Source organism: Lepisosteus platostomus, chromosome 2, assembly GCF_059453375.1.
Source record: "Lepisosteus platostomus isolate fLepPlt1 chromosome 2, fLepPlt1.hap1, whole genome shotgun sequence".
NCBI lineage: Eukaryota > Metazoa > Chordata > Actinopteri > Semionotiformes > Lepisosteidae > Lepisosteus > Lepisosteus platostomus.
Genome location: NC_142612.1, coordinates 64,264,527 through 64,285,517, shown reverse-complemented (window position 1 = coordinate 64,285,517; position 20,991 = coordinate 64,264,527). Strand labels below are relative to the sequence as shown.

Here is a 20,991-nt window from a genome sequence, read left to right as displayed (position 1 = left end):
TACTTTCAGTGCAGCAAACTCACTCCAGAAGTTCAGCGAGGATCTCTGAATGATCCAATGTTGTCCTAAATGACTGATGGTGATAAATAGAATCCACCTGTGTGTAATCAATTCTCTGTATAAATGCACCTGCTCTGTGATAGTCTCAAGGTTCTGTTGAAAGCGCAGAGAGCATCATGAAGACCAAGGAACACACCAGGCAGGTCCGTAATACTGTTGTGGAGAAGTTTAAAGCCGGATTTGGATACAAAAAGATTTCCCAAGCTTCAAACATCCCAAGGAGCACTGTGCAAGCGATCATCTTGAAATGGAAGGAGTATCAGACCACTGCAAATCTACCAAGACCTGGCCGTCCCTCTAAACTTTTAGCTCAGACAAGGAGAAGACTGATCAGAGATGCAGCCAAGAGGCCCATGATCACTCTGGATGAACTGCAGAGAACTACAGCTGAGGTGGGAGAGTCTGTCCATAGGACAACAATCAGTCTTACACTGCACAAATCTGGCCTTTATGGAAGAGTGGCAAGAAGAAAGCCATTTCTCAAAGATATCCATAAAAAGTCTCGTCTAAAGTTTGCCACAAGCCACCTGGGAGACACCCCAAACATGTGGAAGAAGGTGCTCTGGTCAGATGAAACCAAAATCGAACTTTTTGGCCACAATGCAAAACGATATGTTTGGCGTAAAAGCAACACAGCTCATCACCCTCAACACACCATCCCCACTGTCAAACATGGTGGTGGCAGCATCATGGTTTGGGCCTGCTTTTCTTCAGCAGGGACAGGGAAGATGGTTAAAATTGAGGGGAAGATGGATGCAGCCAAATACAGGACCATTCTGGATGAAAACCTGTTGGAGTCTGCAAAAGACCTGAAACTGGGACGGAGATTTATCTTCCAACAAGACAATGATCCCAAACATACAGCAAAATCTACAAAGGAATGGTTCACAAATAAACGTATCCAGGTGTTTGAATGGCCAAGTCAAAGTCCAGACCTGAATCCAATCGAGAATCTGTGGAAAGAGCTGAAAACTGCTGTTCACAAACGCTCTCCATCCAACCTCACTGAGCTCGAGCTGTTTTGCAAGGAAGAATGGGCAAGAATTTCAGTCTCTCGATGTGCAAAACTGATAGAGACATACCCCAAGCGACTTGCAGCTGTAATCGCAGCAAAAGGTGGCTCTACAAAGTATTAACGCAAGGGGGCCGAATAATTTTGCACGCCCCACTTTTCATTTTTTTATTAGTTAAAAAAGTTTCAAAAATCCAATAGATTTCGTTCCACTTCACAATTGTGTCCCACTTGTTGGTGATTCTTCACATAAAATAAAAAATGTATATCTTTATGTTTGAAGCCTGAAATGTGGCAAAAGGTTGAAAAGTTCAAGGGGGCCGAATACTTTCGCAAGGCACTGTATGTTATGCTTGTAAGGCATTTCTGAATCTGAGAATTTAAAAACTCAGAAGAGACTGAGAAAAGCACACAGACACAGTTAGAATGGACTTACTTTCCCTCTTACATACAAGTTTATACTGCTATGTACTGGTTTATAAAAAAGTCATTTGCATTTAAAATGAAGTCTCCGCATCATATGTTTATCAGGAGTTCCGATCTTTGTGGGGATATCTGCTGCAATTTTATCTCCACATTGACAGTTACACTGTATATACACACAATGAGGCTACACGCACTGGCTATTCAGACAAACAGTTTGAATAACTATGCTCAACTCCATTTTGCAGTGCTGATGTTCCATGTAGGCAGATTGTTCTCATGGTGTGAATTTTTTGTCCAGTGTACAATCCTAACAATAACCACTTTGTTGCTCTACTCCTATGTTTGGTGACTTTGAAACAAATGCAGCCCTGGCACCAACCTTTGTTTAAGTTCACCAGCATAAAGTTCATTTACAGCTCATAAAAATGGGAATACAAAGGATGGCACCTGGTTGGACTGCATCGCAAGTTCTGGTACTGGAGGCAAATGCAGGGTTACACATAATACCTCCCATACAAAAGCTTGCATGCAGAGGTCAGAGGTCATGACCTCCAGACCTACCTCTCCTACTCTCCTCTCTCTTGCTGAGGCGAAACAGGAAACTGTCAGGTCGGAGGGCGGGACCTCGGAAAGGGGGCGGGGCAGCAGAGCCAGGGTAGGAAGGTGATTGGAGGGCTGCAGGAAGACAGGAAGCAGATGCACAGGAAAGGGGCAGGGTAACAGCAGGGTGAACAACACAAGAAGGCTAGGGAGAAAATGCTAGAGCAGCTGGGCAGCGCAACTGGGGAACAAATTAAAACATACAGGCTCACAAACACACACAATCCCCCTACAGGCCCATCATTGTATCTGCAGACAGTGCTTTATCCACATAGAACATGCTGAAACATCCTACTCTTAATCAGCACTGCGACCATTAGATAAACCAAAACTAAAGAACAGATTAGAGTAAATCTTAAAAAAAAAACAACAAAGATTGTGAATAAATCCAAAAAGGACAATTATAAAGTACATAGTAATAGACATGTGTGCAGCAGAGGGTCCTGGTTCAGAGATGTGGTGTCTGTGTCCCTCTTCCTCTCTGGGGCTGCAGTGTCTGGCACTCTTACCTGAGGGTGGAAGAGACGAGCTGGGAGACAGGGTAGAGCGGTCTTCACTCTGCAGGGAGAGGTAGAGAACAGCAGACAGTTATTCAACCAGGACTGAATGACAGTGTAAGAGTTTCAAAACCCAAGCAGATGAGAAAGAGATAGAGAGACAATAACAGAAAATGAATGTCTGAATAAAGATCAGATTCAAAAAAGCACACAAAGTTTGTAAAGACTGTGTACAAAGTGTAAAAATGTCTGCATTATGCAGTATGTTTGTCCTGTAACAAGTATGCCATGATTGACACTAGGTGCAATACCTGCAACGAACAGGAGAGGGCAGCCTGTGGAAGCTTAGCAGCAGAAACATCAGGAGGAGAATGCGGAGTACAGCCATCATGGGATGTCCCAGAGAGAGACTGAAGAACAGAAGGTAGCAAAGATCAAAGTGAGAAACAAAATGACAGAATTTGAATGGGAGAAAAAGAGTAGAAGAGAAGAACAAAAGAAGAAGGAGAGAGAAGAAAAAGGGCCAGCCACAACCAAAGAGTAGGCAGGTACAGAACAAGGGTGTCACAGTAACAGCAAGAATAACACTGTATGAGCACAGTTTATACACAAGCAGTGTGTATTGTGTACAAACAAAGGCAGAAGTGTACATGTGTCACAGTGTACAGACGCAAGCAACGTGTATGTCACTGGCACAGGCAGAAGTGCATGCGTGTCACTATACAGACACAGGCAGTGTGTGTAACTGTACAGACACATGCAGTAAGTGTGAGCACATCACTATGTACAGAAGCAAAAAGTGTGTGTCACTGAGTACAGACAGTGGTAGTATGAGTGTAACTGTACAGATGCAGTGTGTGTGCCACTGTGTAAAGTTGCTGGCAGTGTGTGTGTTACTGTACAGACACAAACAGTAGTGTGCTTATGTCACTGTGTACAGTCACAGGAAGTGTGTGACTGTGTAGAGACGAGGGCAGTAAGTGTGAGCACATCACTGTCTAGAGACGCAGGCAGTGTGTGTGTCACTACATACAGATGCAGGCAGTGAGTAACTCAAGTCACCTGCTTGTGGGTGCCCGGTCTCCTCTTTATGGTGTTGGTGTTATTGTCTATCTCAAACACCATGAGGGGCTGATAGCCGTTCTGCGCAGAGTCAAGGTCAGAGGAATAACAGACAGAAACAGAAGAACAGAGAGGCTCTGAAAGGCAGTACAGACCGAAAAGCAGATGTACAGAGCAGAGAGGACAGGGCAGCTGTCATTCAAGTCAGTCAGGCGATGGGTGAAGGCCCAGCACAGAGCCAGCACAGCTGTGGGGAGCTGCGCTGCAGAGACACTGACGATATAACAGGACATTTATATTTTTCCCCCAAGTCATGCAAGCTGCATTCTCTTAGATCAGGACATCTGTAACAGAGAGAGATGGGTTTGTCTGGTCGGACTAGAAACACAGCTGTGGCAAGATTTATTGGAGTGCTGTCAATCATAAAAAAAAGGTTGAGTGCTTTTGTGTTAAACAGATGTGTGATAACCGATACTTCCACAATTCTGCACACACTCCACAACTCAAGCAGAGCAGTTTGTGAACCAAGCACACAAGCACCTGTGAGTCAGAGTGAGTTAGCCCTCAGAGACACATGCTTATGTTTCACAGTGGGCTAACTGTCCACTCCAGAGAACTTGAATCAGATGACTAATTTGCCAGCAACAGAAATGGGAACCTCTCAGTGCCTCACTTACCCACTAACACACTGGGCAGTGGGGTTTAAGCTGGTTCAAGCCACTGCCCTGGGCTTTTAAAATCCAGATATGCCATCCTGGGGCAATAAGTACACACAACATGAAGAAGAGGGAGGGAAAAATGGAGGGTGACAGAGGGAGATGTTGAAAGAATGAAAGGGGAAGGGCTGTGGCTCTGTGGTGCTCAGGTTTCAAGACAAAAGAGAGGGGAGAGTTGCTGCATGCAGAGTCAGGGCTGGACATGCAACGAAAGCCCCAGTCTCCAGGATAGTCACGTGGGCAGAGGGATAAGCAACGAGCCAATCAGATACAGGGGCTACAGCTGCAGCCCCCTTCTCTGCGCACAAGCTGGACAGTCAATGAGAGCTCCTCGGCACTACACTGGAGACCAGAGTGACTGTTGGCCAGACAGAGAGACCAACATACAGATACAAAGACTCTCTGATCAATTTATTGATTGTTCCATCGATATGCATGCAAATTTTAATCACTATGTTGGTGGCAGAGGCAACTACAAGCTAAAGACTGTGAGAGAGATGGATTGGCATCACTCTGTGGAGGCATGCTCTTACCATGAAGAGGGCGGAGTCGTCCGTATGTGTGGAGCGCCTGGAGGGGAATGAGCTCTGGGGGGGAGGGGAGACAGGGAGTGAGGTCACATAGAGGGAGGGACAGTCAGGTGGGCAGGAGAGGTAACGCAGGGGAGCCTGGGACACGTACAGTCATATTCACAAAATAAGTCCTGCTACTACAGGATCTCTTTTTCCCTTCACCAGTGTGAAAAGCCTCTGCCCCACAGTAGGCACTCCCCCCCACCCATCAGATGGATGCACTACGAGCTCTGCAAGCGCAGCAAGAGTAGCACGTCTCTCAACGACCTCACTGCACGCCTGCAGGCGCCCACCAAGAAGTTGCACTGTTTATTGGCAAACCGAGAGAGCCCAGCATGAGTAATTCCAACCCAACAGAAATATTACCACTTTCTCACAGCTGTGTTACCACCTTAGAGCCCAACTCAGTGTTACTCCTGGTATGCACTGGGCAGGGAGACCTCAAAGGAAAACCCAGCTGCTGCTGTAATCAGTGGACCTTCTGGAGAAATTCTAAACCATTATGCATACCACGGGTCGACAGTACAGGTGTTGTCAGAGATACTGTCCTTTGGCTGACACATTAAACCGTGGGTCTGTCTACTTGGCTATTAAAGATCCCATGGCACTGTTCATAAAAGCAGGGGTGTTAATCACCATGCCCTGGCCAAATTCCACTCTGAGCTTGTAAAAGTCTGGCCTCCCAAAAAGTTCTGAGGTCCCCAGGAGTGAATTCCCTCCCTCAGGCACTCTTGGAAAGAAGCATTTAAAAAAGAAGTATGAAAAAGGGAAATGGTATGAGAGTGCGGGAGATGGAAAGAGTGAATATGAATATGAGACAGCAAGACAGCAGTCCAGAGCAACTCACCTCGCTATCTGTGGGACTCTGCTTTGAGGGACTCTGAACTGCTTTGTGCTGAAGAGTAGAAAAACAAAACCATTATATCACAGTGGAGTGCGACCAGCGCCCTGTAATGTGTCAGAGGGGATAGGGCCCCCTTTAAATCACTGGCATAAGCTGGGGGCCAGTTTAAACCAGTGTTGCACAGACCTGATGTGTAACTTGTAATGATTTGAAATGTTCAGATAGTTGAGAAAATGGTATTTGATCAATATCCGCTTCTAATCAAGTGACCTACTTGTTTCACACTGTGACCCCTCCCTTCTGCTTCAGCTCATACACACAGATTGCTCTGGTGTGCTTGAGTAGTAACATCCCCATATTCTTCGTACTGAGAATCCAGGTCATAACTGTAACACCTGATCAAATGGACATTTTTCAGATACATGCAAATGAACTTGCTCAAATATCAGAATATGTTTCTCAGTGCTAGTTTAGACTCTTCTCCACGGGTTGTTTTGTGTTTTAGTGCTAGTGGTACAGCACATCTGTGTTTCTTGGTGTCAGTGCGTCTCTGACCTTGACGTAGCTGAGCATGGCGTCTCTCTGCAGGTGCCGCGTTCGTTGCCTTTCCTCCTCGTACTGCAGCGCTGCGATCTGGGCCTCCCGCCGCACCCTCTCCACCCCTCCTGACATCCGCTGAGACGGGGGGACAGGGAAGAGCAAAGCGGTGGGCATGGAATTCACTGATCCACGGGAACCCAATTATTGTCACACATGTACACACACCAAGAATTTTGCAGTACCTGGCTCTGAACAGTAGAGGGCGATGTACTCCCACTGTCCACTAGGCTTCTGGGAAAGACCGAAAGAGGATGAGAGAAGTTAGGCAAGAGCCCACGGCACTCAGCTTTATGAGACGTGCTCTTTGTGTTCAGTACTGGCACAGTGAGTGCACAGTATACTGTCTGCACAGGTGTAGGGTGTTCTCTGTGTGAATAGTATCAGTGTAGTGTGTGGTGTGCTTTATACTGTGCAGTATGAGAGGAGCTCTTAGAACAGTGTTAGTACAGAGTGAACGGTATGGTTTCTGCACCTGCTGTGGAGTATGGGGTGTCTCCGGGGGTCATCTGTCCGCACTGGGTCTCTGGTGGGACTGGACTTTACTGGAGAGCCCTGGAACCACAAAAGAGGGTCAGCTCAATGTTTCACTACCCCATCCTGTTCTTACACTCTCCATCTCACTTAAACACCACAGACCTCTAAGTTTTTTTTTAGTGCTAGCCACTCACAACTAAACAAAAGTTAAGGTTGCCATTTCAAATCTTTATGGTCCAATAAAAAAATACGAGCTTCAAGTTTTCTTCTCTGTAATAATGTAACCAGCTGCATTCTTTCAGCCAGGGTGGCTAGGATTAACACTATGGTTCTGGTGTAGGTGCAGTAGTTCTACTGCTTACAGCAGCTGTTGCCTTGTGTATATATGATAACCGTGCATGCTATTAGCTCAGAATGTATGGAACTCAGCTGCTTAGAAAGTCAATTAAGATGCACTCTTCCAATGAGTCAGAAGATATTGCACTACAGTTCCCAGGACAATCTGATTTGAGATGTTTAAGATGCACGTCCTGCACAGATACTTATTCTCACAGCCTATACAATCAAAACAAAATCCTCCCACAATATAACTGGTTCTCTGGAATTTACTTAAATATTTCTATTGGCCTTTTGATGTAGGTTACATTTGTAAACTGCTGATTATTTTTTCTAGCCAAGATGAGAGATTTGTTTGTAGGGCTTCATCACCTCTCACTCACTCCCAGTCATCCTCAAACTTTCTCTCCACTAACACCTCTCACCTACACACCTCGCCACCTTACTTAGCTTACTACGTACTAATTTATTTGGATGACCTTTATATCCCAGATGATTTACGCTTGCACTTCTTAATACAGCTTGGTATATTAGTGGAACAGTTCAGGTTTCAGTAATTCCTTGCTCTCACCTGGGATTTGAACCCACCACCTTCCAGTTACAATTCAGGAATCCTAACCCTATACCCCCTTCAGTGCAGAGCAGTCTCTCTCCCCTGCAGTGCCTCCTGTACTGCCTTTCTCTGCACCACACTCACTGTATCATTCATTTCATGTGCTTGTTCTCCTAGCTTTCAAGTTCACAAACATCCGCTTAACGCATCCTTGCTTTCCATCTCTCCCGCTACCTTCTCCAAACCCCTCCCTTGTTTTTCCCGTCCTCCTCCCCCCTACCCCCTCCCCCTTCCACCTGCAGCTCTCTCTCTTTCTTCATCTCACACACATCCTCTCATGTCTCCACTCCCCCTTCTCTCTACCTCTCTGGTAATCCTCCTCTCTATGTAAGCCATGAACTGTGAGCTGAGGCTCGCTGGCTCCGCCCCTCTGTGCCGAGACTCCTCCTCCTCGTCCTCCCCTGCGCAGCTGTCAATGAAGTCTATCTGTTCCAGCTCCGCCTCCACTGGGACACATGGACAAACCAACACAGTGAGACATTCTGACACAAAGACTGAGAGACGGACCCAGAGAACCCATGGTAAGACAGAGAACATGAAACTGATTATAAAATAAGACAAGCAGATATACATGGGGTGGAAAGATGCAGTGAGACAAAACACAATCAGCTGATGAACAGATAAATGATGAGACAGTTACACTGAAGCACAGACAATGGTATAGTTGGACACTGAGACAGTCAATCACAGAGACAGAAGGGTAATCAGCCCAAACACATACAGATAATTCGAGATAGAGATGCAGAGAGTTAGGTGCAAATTTCCCCAATCACTTTTTCTCACCTGTACCATTGGAGACCAGTGCCCCAGTCCTACTTTCCTCCCTTTCCCTCTCTCTCCGCTGTCTCTGCTCTTTTGTGATCTCCGCCACTCGCAAGGGAAGGTCCGTCAACTCATCTGTGGGCTGGGGAGACGAGGAGAGGGAAACAGAGGAATGATGGAAAGAGTGAACGAGATGACTATGAATGGAAAAGCAGAGTGAAGACAGGGCAGATCTCATATGAGAGTTAAGAGAAAGAGGAGACAGAGGCTGACACCTCATCAGTGGGACACACATACAGTGCTGTGAAAAAGTAAGTATACCCCATGAAAAGGTGTGTGTTTTTCAACATATTTGCATGTATGGATATTTGATCTTCATTTCAACAATACTGATAGATAAAGGTGATGTAATTTAACAAATAACATTCTTTGCAATCATTTATTCAACAAAAAAAGTCAGACATGCAATTGTCTGCTGTGGAAAAAATAAGTACACCCCCTAGCTTCAATAGCTGGTGTTGGCCCCTTTGGCAGAAATCACTTCTTATAAGTGTTTCTCGTAATTGTCTGTCAGTCACCTACATCGACTTGGAGAATTTTTTGCCCACTCCTCCTTACAGAACTCCTTCAACTGTGTGGTGTTTGAGGGCTTTCATGCATGTACTGCCCCCTTCAAGTCCTCCCACAGCATTTCTATGGGGTTAAGATCTGGGCTTTGACTTGGCCATTCCATAACCCTCCATTTCGTCTTTTTGAGCCATTCTTCTGTGGATTTGCTTGAGTGTTTTGGGTCCTTGTCTTGTTGCAAGGTCCACTTATGGTTCAGCTTCAGCTTTTTGACAGATGGACTTGCATGTAAATCCCTCGATGTTATCCTGGGGTTCTTGGAGACTTCCTGCAGCATCTTTCGGTCAGCTCCTGGGCTGAATTTGGTGGGACGACGTGGCCTCAACAGATTGCCATTGAAATTGTTTCCATTTGTAGATGATCTTTTGGACAGTGGAGTGATTGACTACAAATTGCTTGGAAATGGCTTTAAAACCCTTCCCGGACTCATAGGCATCAACAATATTTCTTGTGAGGGCCTTAGAGAGCTCTTTTGATCTTGACATGATGTAGCCACACACCTCAATTGCTAAGACCAAAGCAGACCACAGGTTTCGGATGTTTATATAAGGCAGTGCCCTCCAACTTACTCTCTATTGATTTTCTATTCATTTTCACCTGTTTTGGTGCACCTGATCCTAATTGTAGGCATTTGATGCAATGATAAAGGTAGGGGTGTACTAAATTTTTCCGCACAAGGAAATTTAATTTCTGTTTATTTAAATAGTACAAATGAGTGCAAAATGTGATTTTTCAATGTGATTTTTTAACACTAAATCAACTTTATCTATCAGTATTGTTGAAATGATGAACAAACATCCTTTTGTCTAAAAATGTAAAAAAAGACAAACCTTTTCATGGGGTGTACTTACTTTTTCACACTTCTGTACATAAACATAACACAAACTGGAATTCTACAAGGACCTAAAATAAACATACATACTGGCTGAGCATCTGACCAAGATGAGAGACAACAAGTAGAACAAGACCTAGACAAAGTACAAGCTAAGTAACTACAGCCTGGACACAGAAACCGAGTGGCACAAGGAGATCTGTCTGCGCAGAGAAGGGCAGGCTGTGCCAGCAGAGGAAAGCAGAGAGAGAGCTGCACTTTCTGCTACACAGCAAGAAATATCATGGGATTACACAATGTTTTCTCAAAATAACCACCCATCCCAGAATTTCCAGACATGCCACAATCAGAAGATTTTCCACTCCTATTGGGGGAGGGAGGAGGAAACTCAATACAGCTGGCAGTAAAGCATGTGATCTCCTGTCACCACCAGAGGAACAGACAGTGAGCCTCTTAATAATTATTATTACGGGGGACAAGGTAATGGGAGAGGAAAAGGGGAGGGAGTTACACACAGAAGACAAAAACAGGCCAGTAAAGGCAGATAGTAAATGAGGACAGTGTGGGGGATATGACCAACTGCTTTAGGCATTCCAACTGTTAATAAGTGTAGCTCAGAACATCATTTTTACTCCTCAGTTTGTGTTTGCATTATGGAGTGTACTCCCAGCCTGCAGCTGTTTTAGAGGCTGTATCCTCAGACAGTATATGCGCTTGGGGTCCTCTCACCTCGTTCCCTGACCACCGCTTGTCCCCACTGTCCACACTGTTGAACCCAGAGTCCAATGCTCCATATAGCCGGCCAGGATAGAGATCCTCCATGCTGAAAGAGAGAGGGGAGCATAAATGTAAACTACACTCGTTATCAGGAGGTTCCTACAACTGTGAACATTCACTATGTCATGCAATGCAAATATAAAGCAATGTTTGTCAGAACAGCATTTAAAGTGGTACACTAGTGTACTGAACAACATGTATATTTTTATAATTGATTTGTGATAGGATGGTGTTTAAACTGGGGGAAAATATTTTTTAGATTTTAATTTGATTTCAAAATTAAATTTTGTTATGCTAGTTTTATACTAATATTTGAACCCTGTTTGTGCAGTATATGTGCATTTTCAATACATAAATCAGTAATTATTACATTATTCTCACACACATATACACGTTTAAGGACATGGGACCAGCATTGAACAACTTAAGTAAAAATCACCCTTACTGTTTACTGTGATACTCTCAAAACAGAAAAAAACAGACCAGGCAGTTCCAGACAGGTAAGTAATGATGGTCAGCCCTGCAATCTAATTAGCAGCAGAATCAGCTTGTTTTTATCTTAAGACACACTAAATTGTACAATTCTGTGTTCCCCTAAGCTAAAGCATTTTGTTTAAAGATTGCTGTACTTCCAAGTATTTTAAGTCCTCCATCAATTAAAAGAAACAGATTAAAGGGTAACCCAGTGGCATTTATGTCAAGAATTACGATAAGGCAGTTTTTGTCTTCATGGGATTCTTACAGTGTAGTGCCCTAGGGTTCCTGTACTGCTGGCCCGCCTTTTGCCAGACTGACTCAATCTGGCTTTACTCTGTAGTTTTGAGAATCAGGCCTTTGTTCAGCCCTGAGTGTAAACTCTATGAAATCACTCACATGCTCCTCTGGAGACACTGCCTGTCTGTGAGGCAGCATGCTGATGCCCTCCCCGCAGAAGTGCAGCTGCACTGTGCTGACTGCAGACTTTCATTTCATTGCTTAACACTTTCTGTGGACCCAAGATATTTTAAGCTGGGCCTGTGTGACTTAGAGAACCTGGTTCTTTGAAACATTTGCATCAAATACCTGAAGATACTGTCCCCTCAGCTCTTGGAGCTGTTAGGTGTTACACAGGGCAGCTGAACACACTAACAACGTAGTGAAGAAAAGACCCAGGTATTTTTATACATTTTAGACTACCTTTATTTTCCTTTTTACTCCCAACCATTTTGGAATGGCTTGGGTCTGGACTCCTGACCTGAGAAAGGTGCTGTACCCTTCGGTAGGGTGCTTTGCCCAATACTGTTCCAGCCACTTTGGAGAAAAGCAGCAGATAACTCTGCAAAATATTCATCATGTGACTTGACATTACAGCTGCTCCTCCCGCTGTGCTCGGGCAAGATTCAGACATGCGGGTGTGCTCCGCCAATATGCCCACCTGTCAGAGTCATTCCTGCCATGACACACTGCAGCTCTCTGGAGCCTGACAGGAAAAGTCCGTTCTTAGTGGAGGAAAGGCACATCTTTTACTGATTTTCCTGCGGTCTTCACAAGCTTGCAGGAGCCTGGAGAGTCCCAGGAGACCTGGCCCAAACAACTATTTTGGCTTATTGGGCACTGCTGCCTGGGGAAAGGCCGTCACAGACTGCTAGTGACACGGCCCAGGCTGGAACCAGAGCTGTCAGGACCGAGTAATGCCGAAGTCAATGCCGTGGTGGGGTGGAAAGGATCCATATTCAATACCAGTGGTGATTTAAACAACCAGGCCTAGTTAAGTATTCCCCTTACGTAGACACTGGGCTGGACTGAATGTAACTAGGCTCAGGTGGGTGTGACCAGACTGCTATAAGGTTCCCACTTATCAAAACATTCCCAAATGTCTCTCCATCTATCTGGATTCTCCTTTCTTGTTTCTCTCTCTCCTCAGGACCCTCTTACAACTGTTTTTGTTATTTTCTCTATCCACCTCTCCATGTTTCCTGCCCCATCCCTGCCCAGCCGTCTCTGTCTGTTTCTGTTCCTGTCTCTCACTCTCTCCGACATCCTGTGAATTTCCAGCTGGGAGACCCTGTTATTACCCCCTCCCCCAGCCCAGCTGTCTCTCAGAGTGGCACAGCTGTTTCCTGGGCTGCCTCTCTCTCCCGCGCCCTCTGTTCCTTATCCTCGCTCTTTCATTCTTATCCTGTCTCCCTCCCTCTCATACCCTCCCTCCTGCACTCCTTCCCTCTCTCATTGTCTCTCTCTTCCTCATTATTAAGCTGTGGGCAGAGGGGTGGGTGTGAAGTGAGCATTTAAAATTAGTATATACAGAGTGAATGCAATAAGTCAATTCAGTATGCACTTACAGTGTTCTTCACGGGTGCTATGCAGTAGTATCAATGGAAAGTTAATTAAAAAAACCTTAGCCAATTGATCCTAACCCACCCAACTTGAAATGTTTTTCATTTTGACTTTAACAGTTAATGAACTATATATATATACAAAGATACCAGAACTGTATACAAATGCCTGTGTGTGTAGTATTATTAAAGCACATGTCTGTGTTTGTACATCATTAGTATTTGTGTGTACAGTGCGAAAGAGTCTAGTGTGTATGAAGGTACCTGTAGCCTGCGTCTGCTTTGTTAAAATCTGTTTGTACAGCATGAGCCTGTGCGAGTATTTTATCCAGACAAAACAAAGTGCTTCAAAAGTGCTTCAGTGTGTTAGCATGCCTGTGTGAAAAGTACATTAAGAATGTATGTGTCCAGTATTAGAGAGCTTGTCATGTGTGTACAGCATGTCAGAGCCTGCCTGTGAAGTGTGTCAGTGTTTACAGCATCTGTCCTTTAGTCTGTTCGTGTATACAGTGTTATAACATGTCTGTGCACAGTATAAAAAGTAAGAAGACAAAAAAAAACATTTCAGCAGTGGAGTCTCTTATGTTATGTTTGATCTCCACAGCTGAAACATTGATTTTGTTTTTGCAGAACCTTTATGCAGAATGTGTAAGGTGTATGTAGCAGTGTGTATACTGGGAGAAAAGTGTGTGATGTACAGTATGTATAGTGATGTAGCAGTAAACAGTGTGTGAATCTGAGTAAAAGTCTGTGTGTGACTGATCATGTACTGCCACCAATATGATACTGCAGGGACAACCCCATAATTAAATTTTTTTATAACCCAGCTGTACCTTAGTGTAAGTTACCAAGTGTCAACATCATGTGTTTTGGGCCTACTTTCACTCCAGTGGTGCTTTTGAGTGCAGTTAAGTAGTAAATAACAGAATGTGAGACAAAGGGAAGTCCCTACTGAAGCAGGAATACAAACAGGTGTGTGTGTGCAGTGTGAGCAGCAAAGTTACCAGGAGCCGAAGCCTAGAGGTCGGCGGTCGTAGTCGGGCAGGTCGGCCACATTCTTACACGCCTCCATGTTCAGGTACTTGAATATATGGATCTTCCCCTTGATGCAGATCTGGAAGACAGGCAAAAATGCTACAGTGCACAGAATTTCAACAACTCAGTGGATAAAGGGGTTTGTCTGCGCAGTCGGCGTGTGTTACCTGTGCGGGGGGGCTCTGCAAGGGGTTGTTGTCTAGGACAATGCTCTGAAGGTGCCGTAGATTGCGGTAACACACTGGGATCGTTGTCACTTTGTTACAGGAGAAGTCTAGCCGCACCAGGGGAAGTTCAGCCAGCTCTGCACATACAACATACGGTACATTACATCCAATGACACACTGCTGCACAACACATAACACAATTTTCCAGCATTCTACAGTGGACAGTGGCAGCCTCCTGCGCAGTGCAGGCATCCACAGTGGACAGTGTCAGCCTCCTGCGCAGTGCAGGCATCCACAGTGGACAGTGGCAGCCTCCTGCGCAGTGCAGGCATCCACAGTGGACAGTGGCAGCCTCCTGCGCAGTGCAGGCATCCACAGTGGACAGTGGCAGCCTCCTGCGCAGTGCAGGCATCCACAGTGGACAGTGGCAGCCTCCTGCGCAGTGCAGGCATCCACAGTGGACAGTGGCAGCCTCCTGCGCAGTGCAGGTATCTAGAGTGCACTGGGAAAGCCTACGGTACAGTGCAATGGTCCACAATGCAGCTTTGAGCTCTGACCTGGGGGTAGTCGTGCTAGGTGGTTCCTGCGAATGTTGAGGTCTCGTAATGACTCTAACTGTCCCATCTGAGAAGGCAGCATTTGGATCTCATTGCAGCTAACATCCTGAGAAAAAGACAAGGAAGAAAAGAGGAAGATCTGTAAATGACAGTGTGTATACAGGGCAGAATATACCGTAGTGCAGTACTGCTAAGCCCACCAAACACTGATTCTTCATCTGCTGATTCACAAACATGTCACCACTATTCTCATACACAGATTGAGTTTCCATTGAAAGTTACTTACAATCATGTCTAAAGGAAGCAGTCAATGCAGATGAAAAACTCATGGACCTGCTTTACTTTGTGTTGAAAACACTATTTCAATAATCAAATGTGCTATGCCTATATATTAATGTATTCTTAAACATGCAGTATACAGTACATAAAAAGCGCAAACATTTATAGTCCGATGCCTTTAATAGTGCATTAAATATTTTCTGTCAGCAGAAAACTACAAGAAAACAATAAAAACAACTACACAGCAGACCTCAAGAAACAGTAAGATTAAATTAGTATGTGCATTATTTATTTTCTTATACTGCATGAATATATTTCCCAAGAACTATTTTCTTTTTGTGCACTGCTACAGCATTAGGGAGAATACCAAAATACCAAAATATTTCCTGTTTGAGTGTTTAACTTGTATTTCTGAGTCCCAGAACCTAACCCACTTTTATATTAATCTTTATAAACAAAAGAGATTTGTTATCCTTTGATTTGCTATATACTGCACTTTCATAGAAAGCACCTCTTACCTTTATTACCTACCTTCATCTGGTCCTCACCAAGTCAAAACAGTAGATAAATCTAAGCTCAAGTGACCACAGAGGGTGTACTTTTTCACATCACTATATACTGTATACTCGGATACGACTTGGGTATGTGTACCAGTGTACAATGTAATACGGTATATACATCACAGTATAAGGTATAGTAGACAATGGCATAGTAAACAATAAATATAGGGTGTAATGCATTGAGTATACAGTGCAGTGTAGAAAGTAGCATACTGAAAACACAGCACAGTGAATAGCGAGCATACAGTCGAATGTGGAATCCTAAGTCTATAGTGCAGTGTAGAGTAAATAAGTAGTGTGTTAAACAGCACATTGAAGACTCACTAGCTCTGTGAGCTGCCGCAGCTGCCCAATTTCCTCTGGCAGAGAGACTAGTTTGTTGTTACAGGCGATGAGGACCTTGAGGGGCAGACCGCACACCAGGGCTGGTAGTGTGGACAGCTGGTTACGACTGGGAGAAAGAGAGAGAGAGAGAGATGGAACAGGAGAGATAGTGGCTGATCCCACCTAACTCTGACATGACAGTGGTATCCTACCTGGTGCTGAGATGTGACTGGTATGTTACCAGATGCTGAGGAGTGATTAGTAACTCACAGGATGCTGAAATGTGATTGGCATCTTTGCTAATGCGGACGTGTGATTGGTATGTTACCCTTATACTGAGGTGTGACTGGAGTGTTATCACACACTCAAATGTGGCTGGTATGTTACCTGACTTTGAGGTGTAGTGTAACCTTACGAGGTGTGTTATCTGAGTGTGACCGGTATATTGCCTAAAGGGGAACTGCAGTCCCAATTTCTCAGATTGGTTATTAGATCTCTGTAACAAAATAAATAGAATATATATATATAATTTATATAGAAAAACTTTATAAATTTAGAATTAAGCACAAAATCATGAACTTTGTGAAAGTATTGTAAATTGTCGTGTTGTTGCAAACCCCTGGTCTCACCACAGGCATGAGCAAGAGATCCCTCAAATTGTGACGTGATGCAGCCCTTCCTGCTCACTAGTCACTGTAATGACCAATGTAATGTGTTGTACGAGCGAATAGGTATAGGTTGTGCAGCAGAAGTGTCACTACACTGCAGAAATGTTCCAGTGTGATCTGCATGCTAGTTGCAAGTTAACAAGTAGTATTTGTCAGCAAAACAGTCTGGAAATCGAGAACAATATTTCTATTGGATTAAAATAAATGTATTCATAAGCCTGTTTATTTACAATGTTATTGGGCTGCATCACATCACCGGACATTTTTGTTGCCTTGTTCTGAATCACAAAACTTGATGTTGTGCAGGTCTGGAAATTTAGTCTATTTTGTGATTGAAATTGGAGTTTTTTACATGTTACTGTGTATTTTTTACCTATGGTTTGAAATGCACTCACCAATGCCGATTCTTTCTTACCCTGTAATATAAAAATAGCATTGCAATTCCCCTCAAAAGCTGGTGGGCTGTAACAGTTATGTGAAGCTGGGGTGTGGCTGGCATATAACCCGAAGCTGGGGTGTGGCTGGTATATTATCTGAAGCTGAGTGTGGCTGGTATATTACCTGAAGCTGGGGTGTGGCTAAAGTGCTATCTGACACTGAGTGTGGCTGGTATGCTAACTGAAGCCGGAGTGTGGCTGGTATGCTAACTGAAGCCGGAGTGTGGTCTAAAAGTTTACCTGATGTTGAGGTAGGTGAGAGCCTGCAGGTTGAGCATGGTCTCAGGGAGGGTGCGGATGCAGTTTTGGTATAGGTTCAGGCTCTCCAATGAGACGAACAGGCACACCTCCACAGGAAGTTCTGACAGGCGGTTCCGCGACAGGTCTGCAAACAGGGACAGCGGTGAAATACACATTGCACATGCATTTCACATACTAACTAAATATAGCGGATAGTCGCGACTATCCGACATTCCGTTTTATCCGACACAGCCAATCACACAGTCGATCACCACAGTGTACAGTATATCAGTATACACTGTACACTATGCGTGCGCATGCATAATATTTTGCCCAACCTGATGCTGCTCTGTCTCTCCGTGCGTCACGTACTGCAGTTGACATAACTTCGCTTGCTGATTTCGCGCTTGTGATTACTGTTTTTCCTATTGTATTTTCCTTTAATATAACTTTATGACAATGAAGATGTGTCCAAGCGTGCACTGAGGGCTACTACCCTGGGGAAGCTGTAGGTCTGCCTCAGCAGATCTGTCGCAAATGTGAAGAGAATTGCTTGATTTGCCATGGTGCAGGACGAAACTGTACAAAATGTAGAGATGGATATAGCCTCATCGGTGGCACATGTATAAACATGCATCATAACAAAGTTGAAGTCATGACAATGAAGTTGATGAAGATGATGATGCTGGGTCTGCACTTGGACTAGACAGATCTGAAAGAATCAGGCACAGCGAAGGGGTCAACGCTCTCTAAGCGGGACTAGCTTACATTGAGCAACAAGAGGAGGCAACTGCTACTGATGTCATGTTACTAACACGCTGGCGAGACCTTGCTGCAAGGAAGAGAAGCACATCTGAAACAGATCCCAATCGCTCATTTTTTAAAGAATAACTAACAGTTCTGTACTCTGATATTTTAGTATTACAGTAGATTAATAAACCAAATTTCATACTTATACTGCGCTTTCATTAATCTATGATTTGTCTACTCAGTTTCCGCATTATCCAACATTTTCAATTAATCCCCATACTATTGGTCCTGTTTAGGTTGGATAATCGCGACTCCACTGTAATGTGAAATGCCTCGTACATACTTAATATAGATACCACTCATGAGAGTGCAATAACCCTACTGGATGTACGATAAACACACATTGTACTTCAATCTATCAAGGCTGTGTGTTAAAGACACTCCCCTAGTGGCTTTGAAATATAAACATCAGAAGCTTATGAACTGCAACAGAAGATCAAAATACCGATTTCATTGTAGTTCTTACACTGCTGTATTCAAAATCAAGCTTATAACTAGAGACATATATTATTTATGAAACCCCTATTATTTGCATTTTTCTTTCTAAAACTAAAAACAAACTGATAATGTCCTAAACACATGTAAAACACCATAATTCAGAACAAACATACCTATACTGGCTGGCACTATGGCCAAGCACCATGACAAGCCAAAGAAGAAACTCAATAGTGTAACCAGCTAAGACACAACCTACGCATTTTTGTAGTGGGACAAACACAGAGTGACAGACTGACACATGGACATGCAAGAAAATGAAACATTTGCAGGCAGACTCAATTCTGTCAACACATGCACACACTCCCCCATGAGAACACTGTGGGCGTCTGTGCAACTGAATGCAGAACTAGAGAGACTGTGCTAACAGTGACTGCCGTGGGCTGCTGAGTGCCCAAGCACAGCCAGGCAACGCCCGCTATGGATTTCGGTGGATGTCTGTGTGCGTTTGAGTCAGTCTTGATGTTGGGTGAACACACCTGTACCGGTGTCTGTGTGTGTCACCCGGGGCTGCAAGAATGGCTGAGAGTGTGAATGTATGGTCTTGACATCTCATAAAAGAGAGACAGGATGCATCTAAAGGGCTTTTGCATGAGGTGTTGTGTGAACAATACAATGCAGCATAATTGTGCACAATGTTGTTGAACTATACACACATTAGCACTGCTGTGCTTGCTGATGGGTTTCCCTGCCTAGGTCTATATTTAACTGTGCAGCTGTGAGAGGGAAACAGGAAGAGTTGCTCTCAGCACAGGCTGCTTCCTCCTGCGAGTCGTACAAGGACCAGAATCTTTCTTCATTCGTAGACTGAGGACAGACTGCACTGAGACCAAGACACTGGGGATATGCAGCACTGAGACAGAGAGATGTCCACAGATTAGACAATGAAACAGACTTCATGTTTCATAGCTCTCTGTCTGTCATTTATTAACTCCAATAACCCTACCCTGTCTTAATCAGGCAGGCACCTGAGATGGCCACCCTCCCTTCATCTATCTAACTTTAACCCTGCATCTTACAATCCCATCTCAGCCTCTTTATTTTTGCCTTGCTCAAGTGGGTAGTGTCTGTCATCCTATGCCATTTGCTCTTCTGTTCACAGCAAGAAGCGCTTACTATCAGAATCCTTCGATATCTCTGCCAATAAGATAACAGACCTATTACTGTGTATCCTTCAATGTTTCCGGGACAAAGTTAATCCACACAACACTATTGAGGGTAATACTCTGTGTCCATGATCAACTGTCTTACAGCTCTACACTTGCTGTCTGATGTGGTCCCTGTTGTACATCCCAGATTTTAAGGAATTATACCTCTCAGAAATATATATTGGCTGAGAACAAAATACCATAACAATGCAGTGACATTTTAATTTATGACTTTAAGGTTCAATTGTTTAAGCCTGTAAATATACCTGGGTGTCAGAAAAAGCTGAAGGCTGGTTTTCACCTGTACAGCTGATAGCATAGCCCAGATGTGTTAGGACTTGTAGCTGAAATATTCAGAAAATGTGGAAGTTTATGATTCTGCCCTTTTCATTCTTACAATGGAGCATACTAGAAGGGTACAAAGATTCGGATGAAAATTTCCAATACAGTGACTTGATACAATGACAGCACAATAATAATACGTAATATAAAAAATAGCTAATAAAAATGTAATGTTATAGTCAAATAAGCTCTCCACCCTGCAGTCAGACTGGGAATATCACTGACAGAAGCCAAGGTCAGCTACAACTGACAACTATCTTTAGAGGGTGAGGGCTTATTACAGTATTTTGTGGCGTAGCCTGAATTACAAATGTTTTAAACATAGGAAGGCCTCTGTGCTTTATCTACACTACAATGTATCTGCACTGTGTAAACACCTGCCCTGCGCTTCTTGGAAATCCTAATTGCGGACTCCATCCTTTTGTGGAGCCTGTCTCAGTAAACGACAACCCTGCAAAATTCCAGGACCATCCAGTTCTCCTGCAACACTCCCGGGCCTGTGGTACAAACACCAGTCTTCAGCCTGATCCTCAGAATCAGACCCTGTCTGCTGCGCAAGACTGGGCTGGATCATATGCAGAGGTGTCTGAGAGTTTCGTTCTTGGTGCCCTCACAGTTATTTGTCTCTGTATTAAGGCATCTATTTTAAAAAGGCTAGTTTCTACAACCGCGTGTGCACGTGTTTATATATATACACACACATTGTGGGCTACGCGTACAAAAAATTTGTAACAAGATTTCAGCTCGCACCTGCTATTTTTAAGCACTGCATCAACTGTTAATATAAATGTTTTTCAAGTAGAC

The 20,991-nt window shown here is 44.1% G+C and overlaps 1 protein-coding gene across 11 annotated transcripts in view; it reads right to left on the bottom strand.

Annotated features, from left to right (window-relative positions):
• The window catches only part of lrch3 (leucine-rich repeats and calponin homology (CH) domain containing 3), a 37,912-nt gene that overhangs the window by 8,958 nt on the left and 7,963 nt on the right, over positions 1–20,991 (bottom strand). For 3 of the 11 annotated variants that reach the window (XM_088612644.1, XM_088612658.1, XM_088612709.1), the window contains 17 exons: positions 17,393–17,537; positions 16,048–16,174; positions 14,885–14,990; positions 14,328–14,464; positions 14,130–14,239; positions 10,763–10,856; positions 8,596–8,716; positions 8,116–8,258; positions 6,862–6,941; positions 6,572–6,620; positions 6,345–6,464; positions 5,793–5,840; positions 4,907–4,960; positions 3,658–3,738; positions 2,907–3,005; positions 2,608–2,656; positions 2,060–2,173 (listed from right to left, as the gene is read on the bottom strand). In XM_088612644.1, the coding sequence (XP_088468770.1) occupies positions 2,060–2,173; positions 2,608–2,656; positions 2,907–3,005; positions 3,658–3,738; positions 4,907–4,960; positions 5,793–5,840; positions 6,345–6,464; positions 6,572–6,620; positions 6,862–6,941; positions 8,116–8,258; positions 8,596–8,716; positions 10,763–10,856; positions 14,130–14,239; positions 14,328–14,464; positions 14,885–14,990; positions 16,048–16,174; positions 17,393–17,537 (1,677 nt within the window). The remainder of the gene's footprint in view (positions 1–2,059; positions 2,174–2,607; positions 2,657–2,906; positions 3,006–3,657; positions 3,739–4,906; positions 4,961–5,792; positions 5,841–6,344; positions 6,465–6,571; positions 6,621–6,861; positions 6,942–8,115; positions 8,259–8,595; positions 8,717–10,762; positions 10,857–14,129; positions 14,240–14,327; positions 14,465–14,884; positions 14,991–16,047; positions 16,175–17,392; positions 17,538–20,991) is intronic. The other 8 variants (XM_088612678.1, XM_088612653.1, XM_088612668.1 and 5 more) reach the window with 8 other exon arrangements.